Source organism: Trichechus manatus, unplaced genomic scaffold, assembly GCF_000243295.1.
Source record: "Trichechus manatus latirostris isolate Lorelei unplaced genomic scaffold, TriManLat1.0 scaffold00156, whole genome shotgun sequence".
NCBI lineage: Eukaryota > Metazoa > Chordata > Mammalia > Sirenia > Trichechidae > Trichechus > Trichechus manatus.
The window spans coordinates 4220455-4246174 of NW_004444092.1; the positions used below are offsets into that span (position 1 = coordinate 4220455).

At 38.9% G+C, this 25720-nt stretch overlaps 1 protein-coding gene across 2 annotated transcripts in view; it reads left to right on the forward strand.

The window, feature by feature from the left end:
• Positions 1-7581, forward strand: part of SLC25A13 (solute carrier family 25 member 13) — a 222051-nt gene extending 214470 nt beyond the window's left edge. For both annotated transcript variants that reach the window (XM_012558304.2, XM_004386134.2), the window contains 3 exons: positions 5833-5991; positions 6086-6176; positions 6445-7581. In XM_012558304.2, coding sequence (XP_012413758.1) covers positions 5833-5991; positions 6086-6176; positions 6445-6631 — 437 coding nt within the window. In that variant the 3' untranslated portion in view covers positions 6632-7581. The remainder of the gene's footprint in view (positions 1-5832; positions 5992-6085; positions 6177-6444) is intronic.
• Positions 7582-25720: the final 18139 nt, after the last annotated feature.

Consider the following 25720-nt stretch of genomic DNA (forward strand, 5'->3'; position numbering starts at 1 on the left):
TTTTTTGGTGAGTTAGAATTTTGCTCTACCTTTTTCTCCAGCTCTGTCCAGGACCCCCTGTTGTGATCCTTATCAGAGAAGTCAGTGGTGGTAGCCAGTACCATCTAGTTGTGCTGAACTCATTGTGGTGGAGGCTGTAGTACTTGTGGTCCATCAGTCATTTGGACTAATCTTTGCCTTGTGTCTTTGGTTTTCTTCTTTCTCGTTGCTCCAGACGGGGTGAGAACAGTAGAGTATCTTAGATGACCGCTCCTAAGCTTTTAAGACCCCAGAGGCTACTCACCAAGTCAAATGTAGAACATTTTCTTTAGGAACTATGTTATGCCAGTTGAGCTAGATGTTCCCCTGCCACATTATTCTTGAAAGTTTAAACTAGTTTACATCTCCATGCTGCTGTTATTTAACCCTACAGCTATCTTATTTTCTTTCACCACCACTTGTCTGTCAGTTTGTCTGACTGTGGTGGCTGGCATGTTGCTGTGATGCTGGAAGCTATGCCACAAGTATTTAAAATACTAGCAGGGTCACCCATGGTAGACAGATTTCAAGGGAGCTTCCAGACTAAGACATACTAGGAAGAAGGACCTGGTGATCTACTTGTGGAAAAAAAAATCGGCCATGAAAACCTTGTGATTGACTGCACAACATTATCGGATAGAGTACTGGAAGATGAGCCCCTCAGATTGTAAGGCACTCAAAATATGACTGGGGAAGAGCTGCCTCCTCAAAGTAGAGTCTACTTTAATGATACGGAAGGAGTAAAGCTTTTGGGACCTTCATTTGCTGATGTGGCACAACTGAAAATGAGAAAAAACAGCTGCAAACATCCATTACACAGCATCTGCAACAATGAGCTCAAACGTAGCAATAATTGTGAGAATGGTGCAGGAGTGGGCAGTGTTTCATTCTGTTATACATAGGGTCACTGTGAGTTGGAACTGACTCGACAGCACCTAACAACAACAACAACAACACTGCCTTTCAGAGTTGTTTTCCATGTACCTTCTATGTTAGTTATCCATTACTGCATAACAGATTACTTCAAAACTTACCAACTTAAAAACATTGTTATCTCACACTGTCTGTGGGTCATGCAATATTTGTGGGTCAGGAGTAACTTAACTGAGTAATTCTGGCTCCGGGTCTCTCCTGAGGATACAAAGATGTCAGCCAGAGCTCTACACGGCTTGCCAGGGATTGGAGGATCTGCTTTCAAGGTGGCTCAATCCAGTGGATGTTGGTGGAGGCCTCAGTTCCTTGCCATGTGGGCCTCTCCACGGGCCTTGCTGAGTGTCCTCATGACAAGGCAGTTGGCTTCCCCCAGAGCAAGATCAAAGAGGGAGAAAGCAAGACAGAAGCCACATGTCTTTTATGACCTAGCCTCAGAAGTCACACTCCTTCATTTCCCCACTATCCTATTGGTTATATAGATAAGCCCTATTTAATGTGAAAGAGGTCTACACAGGGACAGGAATATCAAGAGGTTTCCAAAGATTATTGAGGGCTGACTTGGAAGCTGGCTACTGCACTTAACTAGAGATCATTTACTTTCATTTTATTGTTTGTCTTCTCCCGAGTTTTCTCCTTTCCTGTTGAGTAGGAAAATGTAAGTCACAGCGTGTTATACTGTTTTTATCTTCAAGGAGTAGATCAGCCACGAAAGTTGATGGCCTTGTATGTTCCCCAATATACATGGATAGACTATATAATGAGAACTAAGCTACTTTCTTAATTTAATAACAATATCAGAAGCCAGCAGCAAGTGTCATAACTACCATTTTCATTAAAGTTAGGCATAACGCAAGGATGTCTTATAATAAACAAAAGTCCGTATCTAGTGAGAAGCAGTTAACTGACGGTAATTTGAGGAAGGAGTTCAACTAGCTGCTGAGTATAGAACCTTCCTGGCATGCTCAACCAGAGAACTGAAGTCAAGGTGGCCTGTTGAAAAAGCAAGAAGACTTCTGTTCAGAAGTGTGCCCAGTGTGACACCGTCAAGAAAGGGCAGTGAGCAAAAGAAGGCACCAAACCTGCATTGGCTGTTGGATAGATGGCTGTTAGATAGAAGATGAATCAGGCCCCCACTTTCTTGTTGTGGATATCAGTGAGAGCCAAGGCAATTCCTAGGGAGAGGACACTGATAGAATATGTGGAGAATTCTAGGAAATATATCCCAGGACAGCAGTGATCTTTGTTGTCATTAAGAGAAGGGAGAAAAGCGTTATTTCAAAAATGCTATAATGAATAATAGTTAGCCACGACCCTATTTATTATTTGGCAAAAGTGTCTCAAGACTATTTTTATGCACTTTATTTAAATTGATCTCTTAAACCATATATAGCTCATAAAGTAAAGAATATCACCTGTGAGTACTGCGTGCCTTTAAAACATCATCTGTTGGAGACCAAATGGTCAACAGTTACTCTAAAACATAGATGAAAAGGTTGAGGGACAGAACAACTAGAATGAAAATAATTAGAATGTTGACACTGTGTGAAGAATGTAACTGATGTCACTGAACAGTATGTGCAGAAGTTGTTGAATGGGAACCTGTTTTTCTGTGTACACTTTCACCAAAAATACAATAAAATATTGAAAACTAAAAACTGTGGAGCACAGTTCTACTCTGACACACATGGGGTGGTCATGAGTTGGAATCCACTCTCTGGCAACTTGTTTAGGTTAATTTAGTAAGACAGGCTTAACTTAGCAAGACAAGGAACACCTGGAACCACCAGACACTCAACAACAACAAAAAGGAAACAAGACTCACAAAATACACCTTCCAGGTATGACTCATCCTCAATTTTCATTACTATTCCATTAGTATTCGTAAAGAATGTGCTCCTCTACTTATTGGATGCAAAGATTAATATATTTATATAATTTTTGGATCAAGGTTAAGAGTTTTTCAAATTCCCTTTGATCCTTATCTATATTATCTACTTGATCTGTCAGCTTCTAAGAGAAGCTTGATAAAGTTTCTTATTGGGAATGAGAAAGTATCACGTTTTGTTCACAATGTCTTCTATGTCTCCAGCACATTTAATTTTCCAGTTGCCATGGAGTCAACCCTGACTCATGGCAACCCCATGTGTGTCAGAGAGAACTATGCTCCACAGGGTTTTCTTTTCCTTTTTTTTTTTTTGAATATTTTATTGTGTTTTAGGTGAAAGTTTACACAGCAAATTAGATTCCCACTCAACAATTTACACAGATCGTTCCATGACGTTGGTTACAGTGCCCAAAATGTGTCAGCACTCTCACCACTTCCACCCTGCCTGCCCCCTTTCCATCCATCCAGTTTCTCTGCCCCTCCTTGCCTTCTCATGTTTGCTTTTGGGTAAATGTTGACAGTTTGGTCTAGTAGGGTTGATTGTTTGAAGGAACACATTCCTCTGGGATGTTATTGTTTATTTTATAGGCCAATCCATTATTTGGCTGAAAGGTGACCTCTGGGAGTGGCTTCAGTACAGGTTAATCCATTGGGTTTTCAATGGCTAATTTTTCAAAAGCGTGTTGCCAGACCTTTCTTCTGAGGCTCCTCTGGGTAGACTTGAACCTCTAACCTTTCAGTTAGCATCCGAGTGTGTTTACAGTTTGCATCACCCAGGGACTTCCTCCTGCTTTTAGAAATAGAGAAAACTCAGACCACTTGATCAGCTTTAGAAGACGAAAGTGACCAGGCAAACTCGCTGGGAATCTCTGCCATTTCTGCCCCAGAAAATCAGCACATTTCTGGTGAACAAGCTCTTTCCAGTATCTGCTTCCTTACCATCCTTGCTCTGGAGCAGCCTGATGCTGTTCTCCAGGTTAATTTAGCAATCTCCACACTGAAATCTCCTTCTTCCTCTGAGATACCCAGTTCCTCCCAGGCTTTAGCAAATGTCAACTTAGGAGAGATGAGAGCTGGGAATGGAGATGATGAGAGACATGTTCAGGTCACCATATTGCCAGCATCGCCCAGAAGACTGATTGGTTTTGCCAGACAGCTTACAAACTGTCTTTTACACATTTCCTTCTGGCATTTTTAGTCCTCTAATCTAATTAGTATCTTTCCCCTCTCCTCATCACCCGCCCTATATTTTGTCTTCTCTCTTTTTTCATAATAAGGAAATGTTTATGAAAACCACCCTTACTAAAGGAAACTCTTTTACGCATTTCATTCCTTGTATTTCTTTCTCAGTCCCAGTCTGACATGCCTGCCCACTGTTGTAAGGAAGATTTTATTGCCTGTGTAAAACAGACTGGCTTGCTAATAAACTCTTTCTAAACTAGGAAGTAAAACAATATTGGTAGTGTGAACACAGTGGGTTTCTAAGCATTTTTCCTGTTTCCTTCCATTATGTTGGAGGATAAATTCCTGGCTCCAAGTTAAAATAATTCCTCCAAGCTAATAGGAAATTCAGTATGACTTACTCAGGGAAGTGTTGGAAATAAAGCGAGCTTTTCACATGTAAAATTGTGATACATTTTATAAAAGCTGTTACTTAAGATTAGTTTGAGGAGCTAGGTAAAAATGGAAAAGGAAGAGATACTACTTTAGTAATATAAATGCAAGCATGTAGTATGCAAATTTGCTCACACACACACACACACACACACACACACACACACACACACACACACTGCCTATAGCTTGAAAGCTGTCTGTTAGAAGGATGAGATGTAGTTGCTAGCCAGACCATGTTGGTTTGGACAGAAATTCTTACAGAATTATTAAGCCTTAAAAAAAGCAAAGGAGATTTATGCATCTGCATTTGACCAATTTGGTTTGGAATAGATTCATAATGGAAAAGTAATAAAACCATAAGAGACAGTGTCTTCTGAGTACAGTCTCGCTTTTAAAAAATCTAAACATGGGCTGCCCCATTTTGGATTAAATGACTGTAGAAAAATTTCCCATTGGTAATTTTGGGAGGATTTTCTTCTTCTTCTTGTTTCTTTTTCATTGATTATTAGCCAGTATAAACTTTAAGTTTTCTGTCAAATATTTTTTCTGGAGATGTCAGTCTTAGGAAAAAAGACTGCTAAAGTGTTTTATCTGTGGGAGTCTGCATCTCCCCTCTCGTTACCCCTGCTACACACAGTCACACACACTGTTTGTTCAGCTATCAGTTAAGTCTTTTTCTGGCGGAGCTGGAGAGGTATGGGGTTTTTGTTGTTTTTTTATTTGTGGGGAGGTGGTAGCTGAGTGTGTGAGAGAAGGCTCTCCCTGTGACTGCCAGCAGCCACAGAAAGGCATGAAGAGGAAATGCATAACAAGCATCACCTCTAAAATATTGAACTTTGTGAGTTTCTGATTTCAGCACGGAAAAAAAAAAACTCCATTTATTCTCAACTACTTGCAGTCATGTTGTTGTTAGGTGCCATCAAGTCAATTCCTGCTCATAGCAACCCCATGTGACAGAGTTTTACTGCCTCACGGGGTTTTCTAGGCTGTAATCTTTACGGGAACAGATTGCCAGGCCTTTCTCCCTTGGTGCTGCTGTGTAGGTTCAAACTGCTAACCTTCCAGTGTGCCACCAGGGCCCCTTCTGCAGTGATGGCATTGATAAAATAAGTTCTTAAAACTCTTTAAAGATATAAGCATAACAAATGAAGGTTAAGTGATTGGGGAAAGGATTGGTGGTGAGTGTGTGTAAGCGTGCAGGAGTGCTTGTCACTGCAGGCAAGATATTCGTGACTGTGTGTCCCATACAGAACAGTGAAATAGCCATTTTATTTCATTTGATTCTTAACTTTCTTTCCACGACCAGCAGTTGAAAGCACAGTTATTTTTATATAGTGAGAATGTGACCAGACTGAGACGGTACTGTGTCTTTCCTGTAGGTATGCCTGCGGCATCTTTAGTGACCCCTGCTGATGTTATCAAGACAAGATTACAGGTGGCTGCCCGGGCTGGCCAAACCACTTACAGCGGAGTTATAGACTGCTTTAGAAAGATATTGAGGGAAGAAGGCCCAAAAGCTTTGTGGAAAGGAGCTGGTGGTATGGAAATAATTTGTTTTTAACTAACCATTTGGTATCAGATAAATTTTTTAGAAATCTAATTATATTTGTTATTTCCCCTTTTTTTCCAAAGCTCGAGTATTTCGATCCTCACCCCAGTTTGGTGTAACTTTGCTGACTTATGAATTGTTACAGCGATGGTTCTACATTGATTTTGGAGGAGTGTAAGTATCATGCTAAATCTGAATTTCTGCTGCTCCGTTGTGATTGAGAAAGGTGCATCAGCCTATGTTAAAACAGAAAAGATTTATGAAAACATTGCAATCGTGTTAATAAGATTATTTCAAAGAAAAATGTACAAGTCACTAGAATTGAACAATGCCTTTGTTTTGTTTAACAGTTTTGGAAAGTTGTTTTTACCAAGTTAAAAAAAAATAATACAAGAAAACAAAAATAAAACTGAGATTCTCACTCTATTTTCTCTTCCTTTAGAAAACCCATGGGATCGGAGCCAGTTCCTAAATCCAGGATCACACTGCCTGCTCCCAATCCTGATCATGTTGGGGGCTACAAATTGGCGGTGGCAACTTTTGCAGGGATTGAAAACAAATTTGGACTTTACTTACCACTCTTCAAGCCATCAGCATCTACCTCAACAGCTATCAGTGGAGGCCCGTAGAAGGACCAGCGGCAGGATGTTGCCGTAGCATTGTTGTTATAACAGTAAAGAACACCTCACCTCTGATTTAGCAACATCTCATCCCTTTCACTTCCATCTCTGGTTTAAATTCTAGTTGAGGCTTTTTATAAAGTGAAATCATGCATTTTCTGTGTTTTCTTAACCAGATCATTATGAAATTATTAATAATTATCCTTTGGGCCTCAGCCTTATATCTGACATGTATTAGAATTTGGTCAACACTGCCTGATTTGGGGAAAGGAGCAAATTGGAATAGAAATTAGGGCTGTACTCCTTGGACTGAGATTGGAATCCCAGAGAGGCTACTGAAAAGCAATCATGGTGCTCAGAGCAAAGTGCTTCTTGTGTGTTTAAACTGGTAGTAAGCTGAGTGCATATTTATAAAAGTAAAAAACACTGGAAGAAATGAAAAAACTATCAGAAATAGCCAGCCTGGCTTCAAATCTTAAACATGCACAAATTCTGTCTCTGGATTATATTATGAAGCTTTTATGTGAAACATGTTTTTTTGTAATGAAAACCACATTGAAGATGTTTAGTAATCATATTCTGTTACTGGTGCCAAGACTACTAGGGAAAAGCCTTTGTGCTTTAGGGAAGTACTTTCGGCATTTTATTATATAGACTTAGAAAGTATTGAATGCAGCACTTCTCCTGGATGTGCTAAATTTAGGTAACTGTCCATATGATGCACATATGTTGATTACTGCCTGTTTCAGTAGGCACTGTAGAAGAAATGTCTGTTCCCTGTTGCAGGTACTTGCCCTAATCCCTCTCCCCATAATCGGTACCCATTGCCATTAAAATCCACTTTATCTTGCATCATACAAGACATATATTCTAATGTAAGTTTTTATTTAATTTCTGGGGCCTTGCATAATGTTCAGAGGCCCATGTGTTTGTGAAGGTGGAAATAAACTGTTTTTAAAACCATTAAATTGTTAGCTATTGTGCATGTCATGTGGTGAATGACTACAGTAATTGTCATTATTGAACTACATGTTTTGTCTTGAGTGGATGTTATTCACACTTGCATGGATATATGCTCATGATGTTTCAAGGTAGTGTGTACCTTCATTTTCAATATACCATGGTTCAGAGTAAGAGAAACTACATTTACCTAAAGTAATATAAAAAGTCATTGGAAGTTGGGCATGAAAACGGGTATGAAGTAGCAGTGTAAATATTTTCTCACCTTCTCTGACTCTTGCTCACACCAAAACCATATACCATAGTAATCTGACATAAGCTAATATTTGGTCAGCACTGTAAGTTAAGAGCTCCGCTGCTAACTGAAAGGTCAGCAGTTCAAATCCACCAGCCGCTCTTGGAAACCCTTCGGGGCAGTTCTGCCCTGTCCTATAGGGTCACTATGAGTTGGAATCAACTAGACAGCAACAGGTATAATTATTTGGAGAAATAAGCTAGTCTTGAACAGCATTTAGGACTCTTCTTCTTAGACTACAGTTATACTCCTGAAGAGGCTACTCATCAATCTATTGGTCGTCAGTAGGAATGAACACTGCGTCTCTCAGTTCGTTGTACTGTTGTGGCTTGCGTGTTGCTGTGATGCTGGAAGCTATGCCACTGGTATTTCAAGTACCAGCAAGGTCACCTTTGGTGGACAGGTTTCAGCAGAGCTTCCACACTAAGACAGACTAGGAAGAAGGACCTGGCGGTCTTTTTCTGAAAAAATTGGCCAGTGAAAAGCTTATGAATAGCAGCAGAACACTGTCTGATATAGTGCCAGAAGATGAGCTCCTCAGGTTGGAAGGCATTCAAAGTATGACTGAGGAAAAGCTGCCTCCTCAAAGTAGAGTCAACCTTAATGACATGGATGGAGTAAAGGTTCCAGGACCTTCATTTGCTGATGTGGCACAACTCACAATGAGAAGAAATAGCTGCAAACATCCATTACACAGTGACTACAACAATGGGCTCAAACATAGCAACAATTGTGAGGATGGCACAGGACTGGGTAGTATTTCATTCTGTTGTACATGGAGTTGCTATGAGTTGGAACGGACTCGATGGCACCCAACAAAAACAACATGAATGAACATTCTGTGTCACCAAAATTCCCTCCAAAGGAGACAGCTATTGAGAAGATAGTCTGTGTTGTTCTATAACATTGAAAGTTAACAGTTTGGAATAGGAAAGAGTCAACGCCATCCACAAATCTGATTTTTTTTTTTTTAACCTGAACAAAACCTTTGTTATCTTCAGCAGAATAGGACGAATATATGCATGGTTTCTTTCATGTCTGTTTGGCAGAACCAAAGAGGAAGACCATTTCCATTCAGTGTGTTAAGTGACAGAAGCCTCTAACTACAAATACCTCTATTTTCCTCTCAAAGACCAGAGTCACAGGGGCAGGTTATCCAAAAGGAAGGTAAACATGGTGCTTCCCTTGCTTACCTGATCATCTGTAGTGAACAATTTCATTTTTTCACCACATTAAAGATTCTACTTCTAGGCTGGTGTCTATCTCCCAACCCCACAGCACCTTCCTACAGAATCAAAGCCTCTTTTTAAATTTACAGCCCCTGACAGGTGGATGACCCAGTAAGCCAGGTAAGCACAGGCTTACTTGTGCTTACTTACTAATCTGTAGTAAGCCCATGCTTACCTTGCTTACTGGGTCATTCGTCCCTGGTCGTAATGCTCTAAATATGTCTTAGAAATGTAGATGTTCTTATAATAACAGAGCAGTCCAGCTTTGGTCTTTGAATGTGGAGAAAAGTCTCTGAGTTGTATATCTCTGCATTCCTTTTCTTCACGTGCTTGAAACTTTATAGAAGATCAACTTTCCATAGTAAAAAACATTGACCCAAATCTCATAAGTGGTGCATTGCCCTGGCTGCTTCTCTAAGAGCTGTTGTATTTGATGGAAGAGTGTCTTGGCTTCACTTGGACTTACACATAGCTGGGGGCGATTCTCTTAAGTACTTAAGAAAGCAGAGACTCCAGGAAGCCAATGAAGTAAGGGTCACATGTCTGTATTTCTTTAAAATCCTTGGCTTACTCTGTTCAGGGATAGGCAGTGACTTGAGACACTTTGAAAGAGGTCTAATTTCCATCTGAGTTCTGCTCAGTGGGTGGCAGGACTGTGACATCCCTCGAATAGGACTGCAATCACTGCATGGTGAAAACCACGTAAAATTTGTTCTGGGTTTTTCTTTGTCCTGAAGTGACAGCACAATATGTCGTCAGTGATGTGGCTGCTATTCCTGCAGTCAGCCATTTCCCTCCTTAACGCTGAGGAACAGCAAGATGGGTAATCCCCACCAGCTTGCCTGCCCACCCAAGAGGACCAGCCTCCCCCTGCTCTGCCAGCCCGGGTGTCTCAGCTTTGCCCTTGGTCCACCTCGGGATGCCTGAGGGGCGGGGAGGGGGGAAGACCTGACTTTAGTAGCAGCTTTTTTTCAGGGAGGGGAAAATATGTGAAGCTGACCACAAAGTGAACACACTGATTCTTGGGTTCCAGTCATGGCTGAGTTTCTTGAGGCTGGGTGGCACGCTGTCGCCAAGCTCATGCTACACCTCATAACCCACAACCATTTGTGGAGCTCCCTGGGGTCGCCTTAATCCCAGCAGCCAGGGTTGCACAGGGGAAAATAAGAATCCTGGCACAGAAAGGAGTCATTTAAATGCTTATTGCATTTCAAGCTTCAGTTTTTACTTAACTAAAATATTTACCATTGCTGGAAAACAATGTTTAAAATTTTGTGCTTATATGTTATTTAATGGTGTGGCCTATGTAAACCTCAGGATGCTTACATTTTGACAGTCTTCTGGAAATATTTAACAGCACATAGCTCTGAGCGGGGAATAAAAATGGGAACAAATTGTGCTTGAAACTGTTTGAAGCCTACTCCAGCTAGGTAACCAGCAAGTCACATTGGAATTCTTCAGGTAGAAGGAGGAAGATCTTCAATGATGGAATTTCATGAATCCTGTCTTATGGCCCCGTTTACCACCCTTCTAGATAAACTCCCCCTAAAAGTTATCTTGAGCCTTTTACCACAGAAGCTATACTTGTATTTGTATTCTTGCCACTGAACAAAATCCCATTTTAAATTCAGGGTAATCAAATGCTTTCAGGATGTGGATTTTTCCAAAGATTTTTGAAAGACACATTCCCTTGTCAGGACAGTGAAATGTTCTCTCCACAAATGGTTCTTCCCACAAAGGAGGTGTGCCTCTCATTTTAGCTTTTGGGAATAACACAATCCTCTGTAGAGAGTTCTACCTTCAGTGTTACAAAGACCACAGGGAGTTCACTGCTTCATTTTAAAGTCTGAGGTCTCTAAAACCCTTGTCAGTTCTGTTAGGGGCAGCCTTCGGTTAAAAATCTAGACCAGGCTCCTTGAAGGTAGGGACTGTGTCTTTGATTCTAGTGCCTCAGTGCCTGGAACTTAATAGGCCCAGGGTTATTTTTTTGAAGGATGGATGGGTGAATGGAAAATGGATGAATGAATGGATATATGAATTCTGAGAAATTTTTTTTTTCCAGTAAGTAATCCCCATTATTTTCCTACTTTATATGACTTTTTATGTTGCTAGAGTTAAGACCATAGTTGCAGTTCTGGAGAGTCACAGTCTTATTTATTGATCACTTATTTTAGAAGTTATAAATACATCTTTTATTAAAGCAAATACAGCTATTAAAAATTCATTGGTAACTTTGAACGAGAAACTATCATATAAACTAAAGATATTTACATTTCCTGGTCATTATTAAAGTTTTTAAAAAATCATACCCTCTGAGATTAGTGTTACGTTAGGTTTGAGAAGTATCATTAAAATAGTTTTCCTTATCAATGAACGGATTATTTACAGCTCATTCTCTCTGCTCATCTTGCCTCCTGATGTTGACGTGCCCCTCAGAGCACAGTGACAAGCTTCCCTTTAGAAGCTGCTGAGGACAACGGGAACTCTCAGAAGGGTTTGTTTTTTAGGAAATGCATTAATTGACTCCAAAAAGGACCCAAATGGAACACTCTGCTTTCATCTACTGGGGTAACCTAATAAAATAATGTTGTTTGCTTTTAGATTCCCGGCTGTTAAGGGGGTTTTGCTCAAGGCAAAACCACAGTCCCCTTGAATAACTTTAGAAGGAAAGTTAAGAAGACACACTAATTGTACTTGTGTGAAGCTTGCTTCTCCTGGGTCACAGACACACCCCCAATACACTGGTCTGGCCGCCAAGGCTCCGGTGCCCACTGCTGCTTTGATTCCACTGGACTGGCCTCTTCAGAGATGCTTGATTTTGCAGCAAGGCCGTTCTTAAGGTAATTTAAAAATGGACTCTGGCTCTCTGAAAAAACTTGGGCAAGCATGCTGTAGTCTCTTTTACACAATGGGGAAAGGGCAATATAGTTTAATGCATGAAGGCTGAGTAAAACACTCTTCCTCATCTCTCATCATCCCCCTCCACCATTCTGAGTCACTTATCCGAGCTCTTATGCTGTTCCCTTAATGGGCTGTTTTCAGATGAGAGAGGGGCAACTAATTCTGTCCCCACCAAGGTGTTTTTTTGCCAGGAAGAACTCAATAAATATGAGCTATTAGATACCAGACATGGTCTCATTTAATCCTCCCCATAACCTTAATGGATTAAGGTACTATTCTGTTCTTCATATTTCAGATGAGCAAAACGAAACATAGGGAGGCTAAGCATCTTGCCCAGTGTCTCTCAGCTGTCAAGTGAGGGAACCAGGATTTGAACACAGGTGTGAGAAGTGCCCAAGCCCTATTTTCTCTCTACTAGGTTTGGTGGACAAAATTCAGTACAGAAAGTTCTTATGATAGCCCATGATTTCTAATGACCTCCAGTTCTCAGTATCTGATATATCATTCCTAGCTTAGAGTAGAAGGGAAGGTCGTTCTTTGACTGCTTGCTAAATAGTAAATGCATTTGCTATCTCAAAAAATTCCAGAGCCTGAGGACCTGGTGAATCGTGACAAGCTTTTTGAGGTTCCTTTTAAACTATTTTACAGCCTCTTAAGGTCAGTAAGGAGAGGATTAGGTAAACTTGAAGCATTTGCCCCACGGGTTTGAAATTGAAAGATAGTGTGGAAAAAGCAGAGATAAATTTACAAACTGTTAGAATGCAACGCGATATGATGCAAACTGAATTGGGCCATCTTAAAAATCTCTACTATAATTAGAAAGGCCGTTCTTCAACAAAAGTTGGAAATAAGAAAACCAAATTAAAAGTAAATATCTATGGGTACTTGGCCTCAAAGTGTGTCTGGAGGGAGTGGAGACAGTTTACGAAATGTGGGTTTTTGCTGGAATTACTCTTGGACGTGAAATCTCTGTCGCCACTAATGGTGGAAAAGTCCTACTTGATTCTCAACAGGTTTCCTGCTACCCATAAAGTTAAAGGGGAGGCTATCTACCACTGCATTTTGCAGCCCCCTCCCACATTTGTATATAAATGAAAGCAGTGTACTGACAGACCCACACCAAAAGTTACAACATTTTCTTCCTGGGCAAAAGAAAAAAAAATTTAAATGTCATATTCTTATTCCTTTCTCAAAAGGGTAATATATTTCTGAGTGTGAACTTTTGTTTTGAAGCAGAATTTACCTACATAGGTTATATGTCTAAAGATATGCTTAATCAATTTGAGAATGAAACACAAAATGAAACAAAGAGAAAAAAAAAATCTTAAAAATGAATAGACCATCAGTGACCTGTGAGACAATATCAATTAGCCACTCCACAGAAGAGCCTGCTTTTTTTTCTTTTTTTAATTTAATTTTTTTTAATTGTACTTCAGGTGAAGGCTTACAGAACAAATAGTTTCTCATGAAACAGAAGTACACATGTTGTTTTATGACATTGGTCAACAACCCCACAACATATCAACCCTCTAACTTCTCAAACTCTTTTTTTTTTTTTTTTGGTGAAAATACACATAGCCAAAGATACACCATTTCAAAACTGTCTACATGCACAGTTCAGTGACATTGACTACGCTAGAAGAGCCTGCTTTTTATGGTAATCTCTTCATTTGGGTCAGCTCCAGTGTTATAAAAGGCTTACATTCTGTTACAGTAAAATCAGAAAAATTAAAATTTGAGATGAAAAATGAAAATTTTTTCTTCTTGAGATTATAGTGACTGACAATGTTTGTTGAATTTATGAAAATAGAGCTTTCTCCACACCTTCCTTCCAAGCCTTTGTCCTGCTTCACTGCGCAGTGTGTGCACCACATTCCTCCTAACTGAAGAAGCAGTTCACACTTAATCTGGAACCTCAAGTTACTGGGTGACCACCACTAATAAAGTTGGTGATTTCTTTCTTTCTTTTTTTAATAGTTTGGCTATATGAGAATGAGCATTAAGAAACAATTAATTCTCTTTTTGATACTTGAAGTTGTTGTTGTGTGCTGTTGAGTAGATTCCGACTCATAGCAACCCTATATAGCATAGAGTAATACTGCCCCATAGAGTTTCCAAGGCTGTTATCTTTACGGGAGCAGATCGCCAGGTCTTTTCTCGTGGAGCAGCTGGTGGGTTTGAACCACCGACCTTTTGGTTAGCAGGTAAGAACTTAACCGTTGTGCCACCAGGGCTCCTTTACTTAAAGTTAAACATAGCTTTCTTTCCTTTTACTCAATTTCTAAAGTATCTTGTTTTTGCCTAATTACTAAGCCTTCTAATACCACATATATCTGCCTAAGTTATTAAAAATTATAATAATGGCATTTGACATAAGTTAGATTTAAGGGATAAATTCTATCCTTTATTTTAAAGCTGTTTAGAAGTAAGTAAGTAAATAAATAAATAACAAAAAACATAGCAATGTATCATCAAACCCTAGAAGTAAAAATTAAATGCTTTGAGCTCTACATACACAAAAGTTTATTTTTGTTTGTCTTAAACATTATACCTTTGAGAGATTTCTGCTTCTGGTCAAGATGGAATAGTAGAGAAAACTAGAAAGCTGGACAACATATATGATACAATGATTTTCAGACATTGGATAGCACACAAAGTAGGACTGTGAAGTCTGTGAGAAGGGAAACAAACAAGGTGAAGACTATCATTGCACCAGCTTACTGCCTGGAAGCATTTTCCAACAGCAGTGCCTGGAAGGGGAATCCAAACAGAGTCCAGCAGTCTCCCCAAATTGAAGAGACGAAGATCAGCAATCAGGGAGGCCACCATATCTAAAATTTGCGGGACAAAGTATCAAACAGGAAGGAGCTACTCTGAGAGACAGCACTGGAATTTTGTGTTCTCAAGTCTTTGTCTGAGTACTGATCTATGCATTTATGAGAGGAAACTATCCAAGACTTGTTAAGAAACCACTAGAAGGGAGGAAACAGAAAAATTCTATGGCTCACACAGAGAGGATAATTTGCGTTCCTACCAGCCAGAATGAAAAGTCCTTATAATATACAAAACATTAGGTAGAATCCTCACAACAAGAAAATATAGCCCAGAACAAAGTGAAAAATCGATCAATAGAAACAGACCCAGAAATGACAGATTATGGAACCAGCAAAAAAGCTATTAAAACAGCTATTATAAATAATCCATATAGTCAAGGAGATAAGGGGAAACGTGAACATGTTGTAGAGAGAAATAGAAGACATAAAGAAGACCCAATGAAAATTACAATATGTGAAATGAAAACTGCAATGAATGGGAATAGATTAAACACTGCAGAAGTGAAGTTCAGAAAACTTGAAGATGTAGCAAAGGGCTAATCAAAAAGCAGCAGAAAGAAAAAAAATCTTAAAAATGAACAGAGCGTCAGTGACCTGTGAGACAGTATCAGGCAGTGTGGTCGGGTCCCAGAAAAAATATTTAAAGAAATAATAGCTGATATATCCAAATTTAAGGAAAACTATACACCCACAAATCCATGCTTATTGCACCCCAGCAAAAGAAACCGAAAGAAATGACACCAATGAAATTGATGAATGCTAGTAATAAACAGAAAATCTTATAAGCAACCACGGGGAAAAGAACACTTTGCTTACAGAGAAAGATGATAATAAGAGAAGATTTCTAGTTGGAAACTATATAAGGCAGAAACTGTGCAAAGCAGATGGAGTGACATCTTTAAATTATTGAAAAAACACTGTCAACCCAGAAGTCTATACCCAGTGAAAATATGTTTTAAAAATTAAGGCAAAATAATATAGACAAAAGCTGAGAGAATTCACATTGACTGGTAAACTTGCACTAAAAGAAATGTTAAAGATAGTTCATCAGGGGAAAAAGAAAAAAAGATACCAGATAGAAATTTGGATCTATATAAAGGAATGAGGAGTTCCGAAATTGGAGATAAATGAGTAAAATTTTTTTAATTCTTATTTTTAAAATTTCTTTGAAAGATATTGACTATTTTAAGCAAAAACAACAATGATGCATTGCGAGGTAGGCAGAAAATCAGTAGGTACACAGAACACTAGAAAATCATTATCAAATAATGGGCCTAATTTACGTTTATAGAACAACAGAGTACACATTCTTTTCAAGTGCAAATAAAACTTCAACAAGATATACAATACTCGGAGCCATAAAAAAAGCTGTTTAAAAATTTAGCAATTTAAATCCAGCAACATATAAAAAGGATAATGTTTGACTAAATCGGGTTCATCACACGAATGCAAGTTAAATTTAATATTAAAAAACAATCAATGTAATACACTGATTTTAAATACATATGTATATATGTGTGTGATTTAAATTAAATTCAGGAAAATCATTTGACGAAATTCAAAACCTGTTTTTAAAAACCTCACAATCCAGAAATAAAAGTAAATATTCTTTTTTTTTAAATAATATTTTATTGTGTTTTAGGTGAGAGTTTACACAGCAAATTAGTTTCCCCTTTAACAATTTTTATACAAAACGTTCCATGCCATTGGTTACAATTTTTACAATGTGTCAGCAGCATCTCATTTTATTTCCATTCTGTTTGTTCTGTTTCCATTGATCAGTGGTTAAGAACTTGGCTGCTAACCAAAAGGTCAGCAGTTCGAATCCACCAGCCGCTCCTTGAAAACCCTATGAGGCAGTTCTACTCTGTTCTGTAGGGTCGCTAAAAGCTGCCTCGATGGCAACGGGTTTGCTTTTCTGTTTTTTGTTTTTTTTTTTTTTCCTGAACTTCCCTTCACTTGCTTGCCTTCTCATCTTTGCTTTCAGTTAAGTGTCGACCATTTGGTTTCATATAGTTGATTATTTAAGGGAGCACATTATTCATGGGTAATGTTTATTTTATAAGCCAATCTATTATTTGGTTAAAAGGTGATCTGCAGAAATAGCTTCAATTCCAAGTTCAAAGGGTAAAAGGAAACATTCTTAACCTAAAAATGGGGCATCTACAAAAACCTACAGCTAACATCACAGTTTATGTGAAAGACTGAAAGTCCTAAGCGCTGCATTAAGGCAAGAAAACATTTAAAAAAGAAAAAAAGACTGACAAACCTTTAGCTAGACTGACCAAGAAAAAAAAAAGAAGACTCAAATTTTTAAAATCAGGAATGAAAGCAGGGACATTATTATTGACCATACACAATACAAAATATTACAAGGAATTACTATGGACAATTGTAGGCAAGAAATCATGTAATCTAGATGAAATAGACAAATTACAAAACTACCAAAACTGAATCCAGAAGAAATATAAAATCTGAATAGACCTATAACAAGTAAAGAGATTGAACTAGTAATCAAAAAACTTCCAACAAAGAAAAGTTCAGAATATGATAGCTTCGCTGGTGAATGCTACCAAACATTTAAAGAATTAACAACTCTTTTCAAATTCTTTCAAAAAATAGAAAATAAAATAACACTTCATACCTTAATCCGTGAGACCAGTACTACCGTACTACCAAAATCAGACAAAGATATCACAAGAACTACAAGTCAATATCCCTTATGAAAACAGATGTAAATCTTTAGCAAAATACTAGCAAACCAAATCGAGCAACATATAAAAAGGATTATACACCACAACCAATTGAAATTTATCCTAACAATGCAAGGATAGGTCAACATACAAAAATACAACTTCAACATGCAAAGATTAATCAGTATAATATACCCCGTAAGTAGAATAAAGGGGAAAAAAGACACATGATCATCTCCACAGACACAGAAGAACTATTTGACAAAATCCAACATTCTTTCATGATAAAAACACTCAGCAAACTAGGAATGAAAAGAAATTTTCTCAGTCTGATAAAGGGCATCTACCCACAGCTAACATACTTAATGGTGAAAGACTAAAGGCTTTCCCCTCTAAGATCAGGAACAAGACAAGGGTGTCTGCTCTCACCATTTTTATTCAGCATTGTACTGGAGGTTCTAGCTAGGGCAATTAGGCAAGAAAAAGAAAAGGCATCCAAATCAGAAAAAAATTGGATGCTTTTTATCCGTGTTTCAAGTTAGAATGGAAGTGTTGGCAAGCGAATTGGTAACTCTCATACACAATTGGTATACTGTAAATTTGTACAAATATTTGAAAAAAAATTCTAAAACATAATGTTGAGTTAGAAAGCACATTTAAGAAAAATATACACAGAATGAATTGACGTTTGTAAATTTAAAAACATAAGGAGCCCTGGTGGCACAATTGTTAAGCACTTGGCTGCTAACCAAAAGGTCAGCAGTTCAAACCTACTAGCCACTCTGAGGGAGAAAAGACCTGGCAATCTCCTCCCATAAAGATTATAGCCTAGGAAACCCTACTGGGCAATTCTACACTGTCACTTGGGGTCACTATGAGTCGGAATTGACTCAATGGCACACAACAACAACGTTCAATATTGTACTGGAAGTTCTGGCCAGAACAATTAAACCCATTGCCATTGGTCGAGACGATGCCGACTCATAGCAACCCTATAGGACAGAGTAGAACTGCCCCAGAGAGTTTCCAAGGAGCAGCTGGTGTATTTGAACCACCAAGCATTTGGTTAACAGCTGACCCACCAGGGCCCCGCCAGAACAATTAGGCAAGGAAAAAAAAAGACATCCAAATCTGAAAGGAAGAAGTAAAACTATACCTATTTTCAGATGAAATGATCCTACAGATACAGAAAATCCCAACAAATCTATGAGAAATCTAGTAGAGCTAATAAATTAATTCAGCAAAGTTGCAGGGTGTTAGATCAACACACAAAAATCAGTCAGGTTTTTATACACCCGGAATGAACCATCTGAAAACAAATTAAGAAAACAATTCTTTTTCGAAGAGCATCTAGGAATGAATTTAACCAAGGAGGAGAAAGACTTATACACTGAAAACAAAACATTGCTGAAAGAAAGTAAGGAGACCTAAATAAAGAAAAAGACATTCTAGGTTCATGTTTTAAGGAGCGGCTGGTGGATTCTAACTGCCGACATTTTGATTAGCAACCCAACGCTAACCACTGCATCCCCAGGGCTCCTTAAAACTGTTAAGATGTCACTACTACCCAAAGCGATCTACAGATTCAACAAAATTCTGATCAAAATTCCAACAGCCTTTTTTGCAGAAATGAAAAAGCCAATCCTCAAATTCATATGGAATTGCAAGGGGTCCTGAATAGCCAAATCAATCTTGAAAAAAAAAAAAAAGAACAAAGTAGGAGGACTCACACTTCCCAATTATGGTAATCAACATACTGTGGTGCTAGTGTAAAGATGATACACAGAATTCTATTCAATGGAATAAAATTGAGAATCCAGAAATAAATCTATACATTTATGGCCAATTGATTTTCAACAAGAGTACCAAGTCAATTCAATGAGAAAAGAATAGTCATTTTAGGACTTCCACATGCAAAAGTGTGAAGTTGGACCCCTATCTCACAGCATATATGAGAATTAACTCAAAACAGATCAATGACCTAAATATAAGAGCTAAAATCATGAAACTCTTAAAAGAAAACATAAGGGTAAAGTTTCAAGACTTGGTTTTTGACAGTGAATTCTTTGATATGACACCAAAAGCACGAGCAACCAAAGAAAAATAGATAAATTAGACTTCATCAAAATTTCATCAAAATACCTCCTCAAGGTATTTTCGTAAGCAAGCTACGCTAATTTTTTTTTTTTTTTGTCACAGCAACATGTTAAAAAAAATAAATTGGTATAGCAGCGCTTGTGAAAATACCTCGTGGAGGGAGGGTGCAGTTGGCAAACAAACATAGAAGGTGTGTGTTATTTGCATAAAAATACAGTAATAAAAAGTATAAAATATAGTTTTTAATTATCTCTTTCAGTGCTCTCTGTTAACTGATGAGGGAACATTAGATGCTTTAAAGCTCATCTTCTGTTGTTGTTGTTGCTTTTTTAAACTACAGCTTCTTCATGTTTTCATTGACCTTAGGCCTTCTGGGAGTCTGTTACTCTCACAGATGAGAAGTTCAATGAAAAATCAGTCGGAGAAATGACCTTAATTATATTAAAAGGTGGCATATTCTAATATGGGGATGCAAGCTTTATAAACTCAATGCTTTCAGCATTCTAAACAGAAGAAACAATGAAAAGGCCTTATGGTTGGATGTGCTTGGCGTCTTAAAGGAAGAGTGAGAAGACCAGAGTAGTTGCAGAGGATACATAAAGATTAGAGTAATAGGATAGAACTTATGAGGATAATTAGGGTCAAATCCATATGCAGAACGGTACGAAGACTTTGACTTTTATTCCAAGTGATGTGGAAAACCATTGGTGTGTTTTGTTTTGTTTTAAATGTTTGTTGTGGTAAAATGTATATGACAAAACATTTGCCATTTCAGCCATTTTTACATATACAATTCAGTCACATTAATTACATTCACCATGTTGTGCAACCATCACCATTATCTGTTTCCAAATTTTTTCATCACTTTTAACACAAACTCAGTACCCCTTAAGCAATAACTCCTCTATTTTCCTCTTCCGTTTGCCTCTGGTAACCATTAACAAACTTTGGTCTCTATATTGGTGGTGCTGTTCGCAGCTGTCAGTCAGCCTCAATTAATGGTGACCCCATGCACAAGGGAACAAAATGCTGTCTGGTCCTGCACCATCCCCATGATTGCAGATCAGACTGTTGTAATCCATAGGGTTTCCATTGGGTGATTTTTGAAAGTAGATTGCCAGACCTTTCTTCCTAGTTTGTCTTAGTCTGGAAGCTCCATTGAAAATGTTTAGCACCATAGCAACATGCAGACCTTCACTGACAGACGAGTGGTGGCTGCTCATGAGGTACCTGGCCAGGAATCAAACTCAGGTCTCTTTTACAGAAGGCAAGGATTCTACCACTGAACCTCCAATGCCCTACTTGGTCTCTATTTATTTGCCTATTCTGAATATTTCATGTAAGTGGGATCATACACTAGTTGTCCTTTAGTGTCTGACTCATTTAATCCAGTATAATGTTTTCAAGGTTCATCAATTTCATACCATGTATCAGACCTTCATTTCTCTTTATGGTCGAATAATATTCCATTGTACGGATATACTACATTTTGTTTATCCATTCATGTGTTGGTGGGCACTTGGTTTGTTTCCACCTTTGGCTGTAGTGAATAAAGCTGCAATGAACATTGGTATACAAGTCTCTGTTTGAGTCCTTGCTTTCAAGTCTTTTGAGTATATACCCAGGAGTAGAATCGCTGGGTCATATGGTAATTCTATGTTTAACTTTTTGAGGAACAACATTGTTTTCCACAGTGGCTGCACCATTTTACAATCCCACCAGCAAATGGATGGGGGTTCCAATTTCTTCACATCCTCGCCAACACTTGTTATTTTGCATTTTCTGATAATAGCCATCATAGTGGGTGTGAAGTAGTATCTCATTGTAGTTTTGATCTTCATTTCCCTATTGACTAATGGGAGCCCTGCTGGCGTAGTGGTAAAGAGCTCGGCTGCTAACCAAAAGGTCGGCAGCTCAAATCCACCAGCCCTATATGGCAGTTCTACTCTGTCCTATAGCATCACTATGAATCAGAACCAACTTGATGGCACCTAACAACGATGACTAATGACCTTGAGCATTGTTTCACGTGCTTAACTGTCCATTCGTGTATCTTCTTTCATGAAATGTCTATTCAAGTCCTTTGTCCATTTTTTAATTGGGTTGTTTGTCTTTTTATTGTTGACATTTGTGTGTTTGGAGCTGAAGAGCTCTTCATTCTTACAGCATCATTCAGGTGACCGTATTGTGAAGAGACTGAAGGGGTCAAAGATAAAGGTAGAGTGACCAGTTAGGAGGCTATTGCAAGAATTCATGAGAGAGATGATGACGGCTTGGGCTTGGATGGTAATATGTATATATATACATATATCACATCTAGCCACTTTTCCCTCCACACAAAGTAGATGGCTAGGTGCACAACTCATACTATCTTTCAAGGTCACCTCTGAATTTGGCTATAATATAGCTAACATTTCCAATTTCCACCTATATACAGAGCCAACCCACCTGTAAGCCTGGCTGTGACTTTTTCCTCCTCTTTCGGCTGGTCATACAAAAGACCCTCCATCCCCCATATAACCATAGTTGCAAGCTTGGGCGAAGGGTATTAGTGCAATTCTGTTGGATGATATGGGGCTTCTGGGTTACTTGCTCATGCAACTTATTCATTCCCTCTGGTCCTGCTCAGACTCAATTCCAGTTATACAATTTCCGTTTTATGAGGAATTTCTACTGAGTCTGTCTAACTTTTTGACTTAGTGGGGTTGACAGCACCCAGCACATAATGGTCTCTTTGGATCATGATCACTTCATATTCCATGGTGAAGAGCTCCATCTCTACAAGGATCTAGTAACATGCCAGGAGCCCTTTCTCAAAAGGCATATAACTCTTTCCTATAGATGGCATGACATTCCTCCAGAATTCCATGGGCCAGTATTATAATGGGAAATCACCCATATATCACATCTTTCCCCATGATTGACACCCTTCAACACCATAGCATCTGCTGGTTGTATGGCTGCAAAATCCTTTCCTGTTCTGTGTCCTACTAAATGCCTTGCACGCCACCTACTATACAGACCAGAGCTGTACTCCTAGATGGGGAACGTATTGCCTTCAGAACCTAGACAGACCTACCAGGTGCTGTGCTTCCTTCTCTGTGGTAGGGTATGCAAGCTTTGGTAATTTGTCTTTTACTTTGAAAGGGATAGCTTGGCATATTTCTAACCACTGGGTTTCCAAAAACTCTACTGAAGTAGGTTACCGAATCTTCATTAAATTTATCTCCCACCCTCTGTAGTGCGTATATCTTACTAAGACTTCCAGTGCACTAGTTAATGTGCTTATCTTGCCCAATCAGGTTGATGCCATTGATGTAATGAATCAGTAATATTTTGTGGTATGCTTAGGCAGTCCAGACCTCTTTGGAGTATGATAGCGCACAAGACAGCTCTGAGACAAAACTGTAAGTGAGTAGTGTTGTCCCTCCTAGGTGAATGCAAACTGTTTCTGACATTCTTATATAATGTGGAATGGAAAATAATGCATTCTTCAAAAAACCTGAGGTTTTTGCTCCCACATCTTGATACAACGGCTTCAGTTAGAGTTCCTCTTGGTTGAGTTTGCAATCTCTTCAGCTATTCTCCAAGATCCATTTAGTTTATAAAGGGGCCAGACGGGTGTATTAGATGAAGATATTCTAAGGGCCACCACTCTGCATCTTTTAGGCTCTAAATGGTGGCACTAATCTGTGCCATCCTGCAGCCCTACCCAGGATGTGATATTGTTTTGATTTATTATCTGATCAAGGGGAAGTGGGAGTGGGGCAGTCTTATGGACTGAATTGTATCCCCCCAAAATATGTGTTGGAATCTTAACCCCTATACCTGTGGACATAATTCTATTTGGGAACAGGGTGTTCTTTGTTCTGTTAATGAGGCCATATCAGTGTAGGGCATGTCTTAACCTAATCACTCTTGAGATATAAAAACAGAAAATTAGGCATGGAACCAAGAAAGCACAAATGGAGGAAAGATAGATGCTACATGGAGATCGCCAACAAACCAAGGAATGCTGAGAAGAATGCTAGAAAAGCTGAGACAAGGATTTGCCCCCAGACCATGCAGAAGGGACTAAGCCCGTGGCCTGAATGCAGAAGGGACTAAGCCCGTGGCCTGAATTCAGAACGTTTAGCCTCCTAAATTGTGAGAAAATAAATTTGTTTTTGAAAGCCACCCACTTGTAATATTTCTGTTACAGCAGCACTTGGAAACTAACACAGGCAGTTTCAGAGATTTCTGTTTGGCCTTTCCTACTATGATTGTTCTTACTCTACAGGCCAGCAAACCAACGCCAAGTATATCAATTCTAATTGAACACTCAGTGATTGGAGAAATGACCACTGTGGGGTCTGTGATCCCAGTGAGCCCACTGAGACTTTAGACTTTAGTAAGGACACCATTATATTACCTAGTTACCATACGCCCCCACTCTAACAGGGGGACTATGATGCAGCTTTAGGTTTCAATTGGGGAAACTCAGAACCTGTACCCTATAGTCCTCAAAGTGTTTGGATTTTCCCATATTCTATACTATATGTTCACCTGAATAAATGAACATAAGTTCTTTTGGGGAAGGACTGAGAGAATCATCACAATATATATTTGTCATGGTATCCTTCCTCCTATGGACCCAGACACCTCTTCAGTCAATGGGTTCCAGATCTGACAATTGACTCAAGCAAGTCTGGGTACTGAGTGAAGGATCATGACTTTTTATTGGGGTAACTGTCTTCGTTCTCCTGCTCTTCCATTCCTGCCTTTATGTTTTGGTTATAGATGTTAAGCAACACCCTTCTTGGCTTTTTCTCTATTTTGCCTTGAATGAAACCATATTCTATTAAGTATTCCTATAACTTCCTATGGGTAGAGCCTCGTTGGCTGCCCTTCTGACCTTGTTGACCATTTTGGTAATTGTGGCCTCCTGGCTTCCAGCGGTTAAGTGCCACCACCTACCCACAATTACTCTGGGGTCTCATCATCCCCACAGACATTAACAAGCTTTGCTCTGTGATTGCCTTCCCTACCATCAATCCTGGCTTGCAGAGGAAGCCATGAGACTTCCCAGTGATGCTTATGACTATCCAAAGCTCATTCTTAATAGACTTGGTAAAGGATACATACTCTGGGTACTCCTGTGGAACATAACGTTTGCTTTTAAACCTATTTCAGACACTTAACTTTTTATCTTCAAAATTTTGAATTTCTATTTACAAAGAAATTCAATATCTAGATACTATAGGGCATCACTATAGTATATCACTATTTTTAAAATAAAAGGAATCTTACAGTTGAAGGACGTCCCTATCAACAAAGCACCAATAGAAATTCCTTTCCTAAAAAGCCAAAAGCCTGCCTTCAGATATTTTTCATGACTCAACCACTATTTATTTTAATTCTCTCTAGGCATGAAATGACCACTTGAAAAAAATTATTCAAGTTGTTTATAGACATATTTTTTAGTGCAATAGTAATAAACATCATTTTTCTGGTGTGAATAAAAAAATGAAATGTGTAGAACATTTCGTATTTGTTCATCTTAAACTGTTTTTCTTACTTCAGTGTTAGATATAGTCTTTGGGCAAAGGTGGCTTTGGTAAAGGAGACAAGAGAGAGCTTTCCAAAGAACCACACGTTTCCTCATAAAAATAAAACTTAGAGCCTTGGTTTAAGTCTAGCCAGGCTGGATGCCTGAAAATTCACTGTCAATCATTAATATGGCTGTAGGTGTCCCTGGGTGGTGTAAATGATTAACATGCTCGGCTGCTAACCGAAAGGCTGGTGGTTTAAGTCCACCCAGAGGCGCCTTGGAGGAAAGCCCTGGTGACCTACTTCTGCAAAATCATCCATCGAAACTCCTTTGGAGCACAGTTCTACTCTGACACACGTGGGGTCTCCATGAATCGGAGTAGACTCAACAGCAACTGTTTTTTTTAATATGGTCATAATGTATCTCCCCCCACCCCCCAATCTCAGTGGAATTCCGAGTCAGGCTTTCCCCAAGCGAAGGATTTATCCACACTGGTACAGACCTGGTTTGGAACATTTTATTGGCAATACTACTGTCATATTTAGGAACCACAGACTTT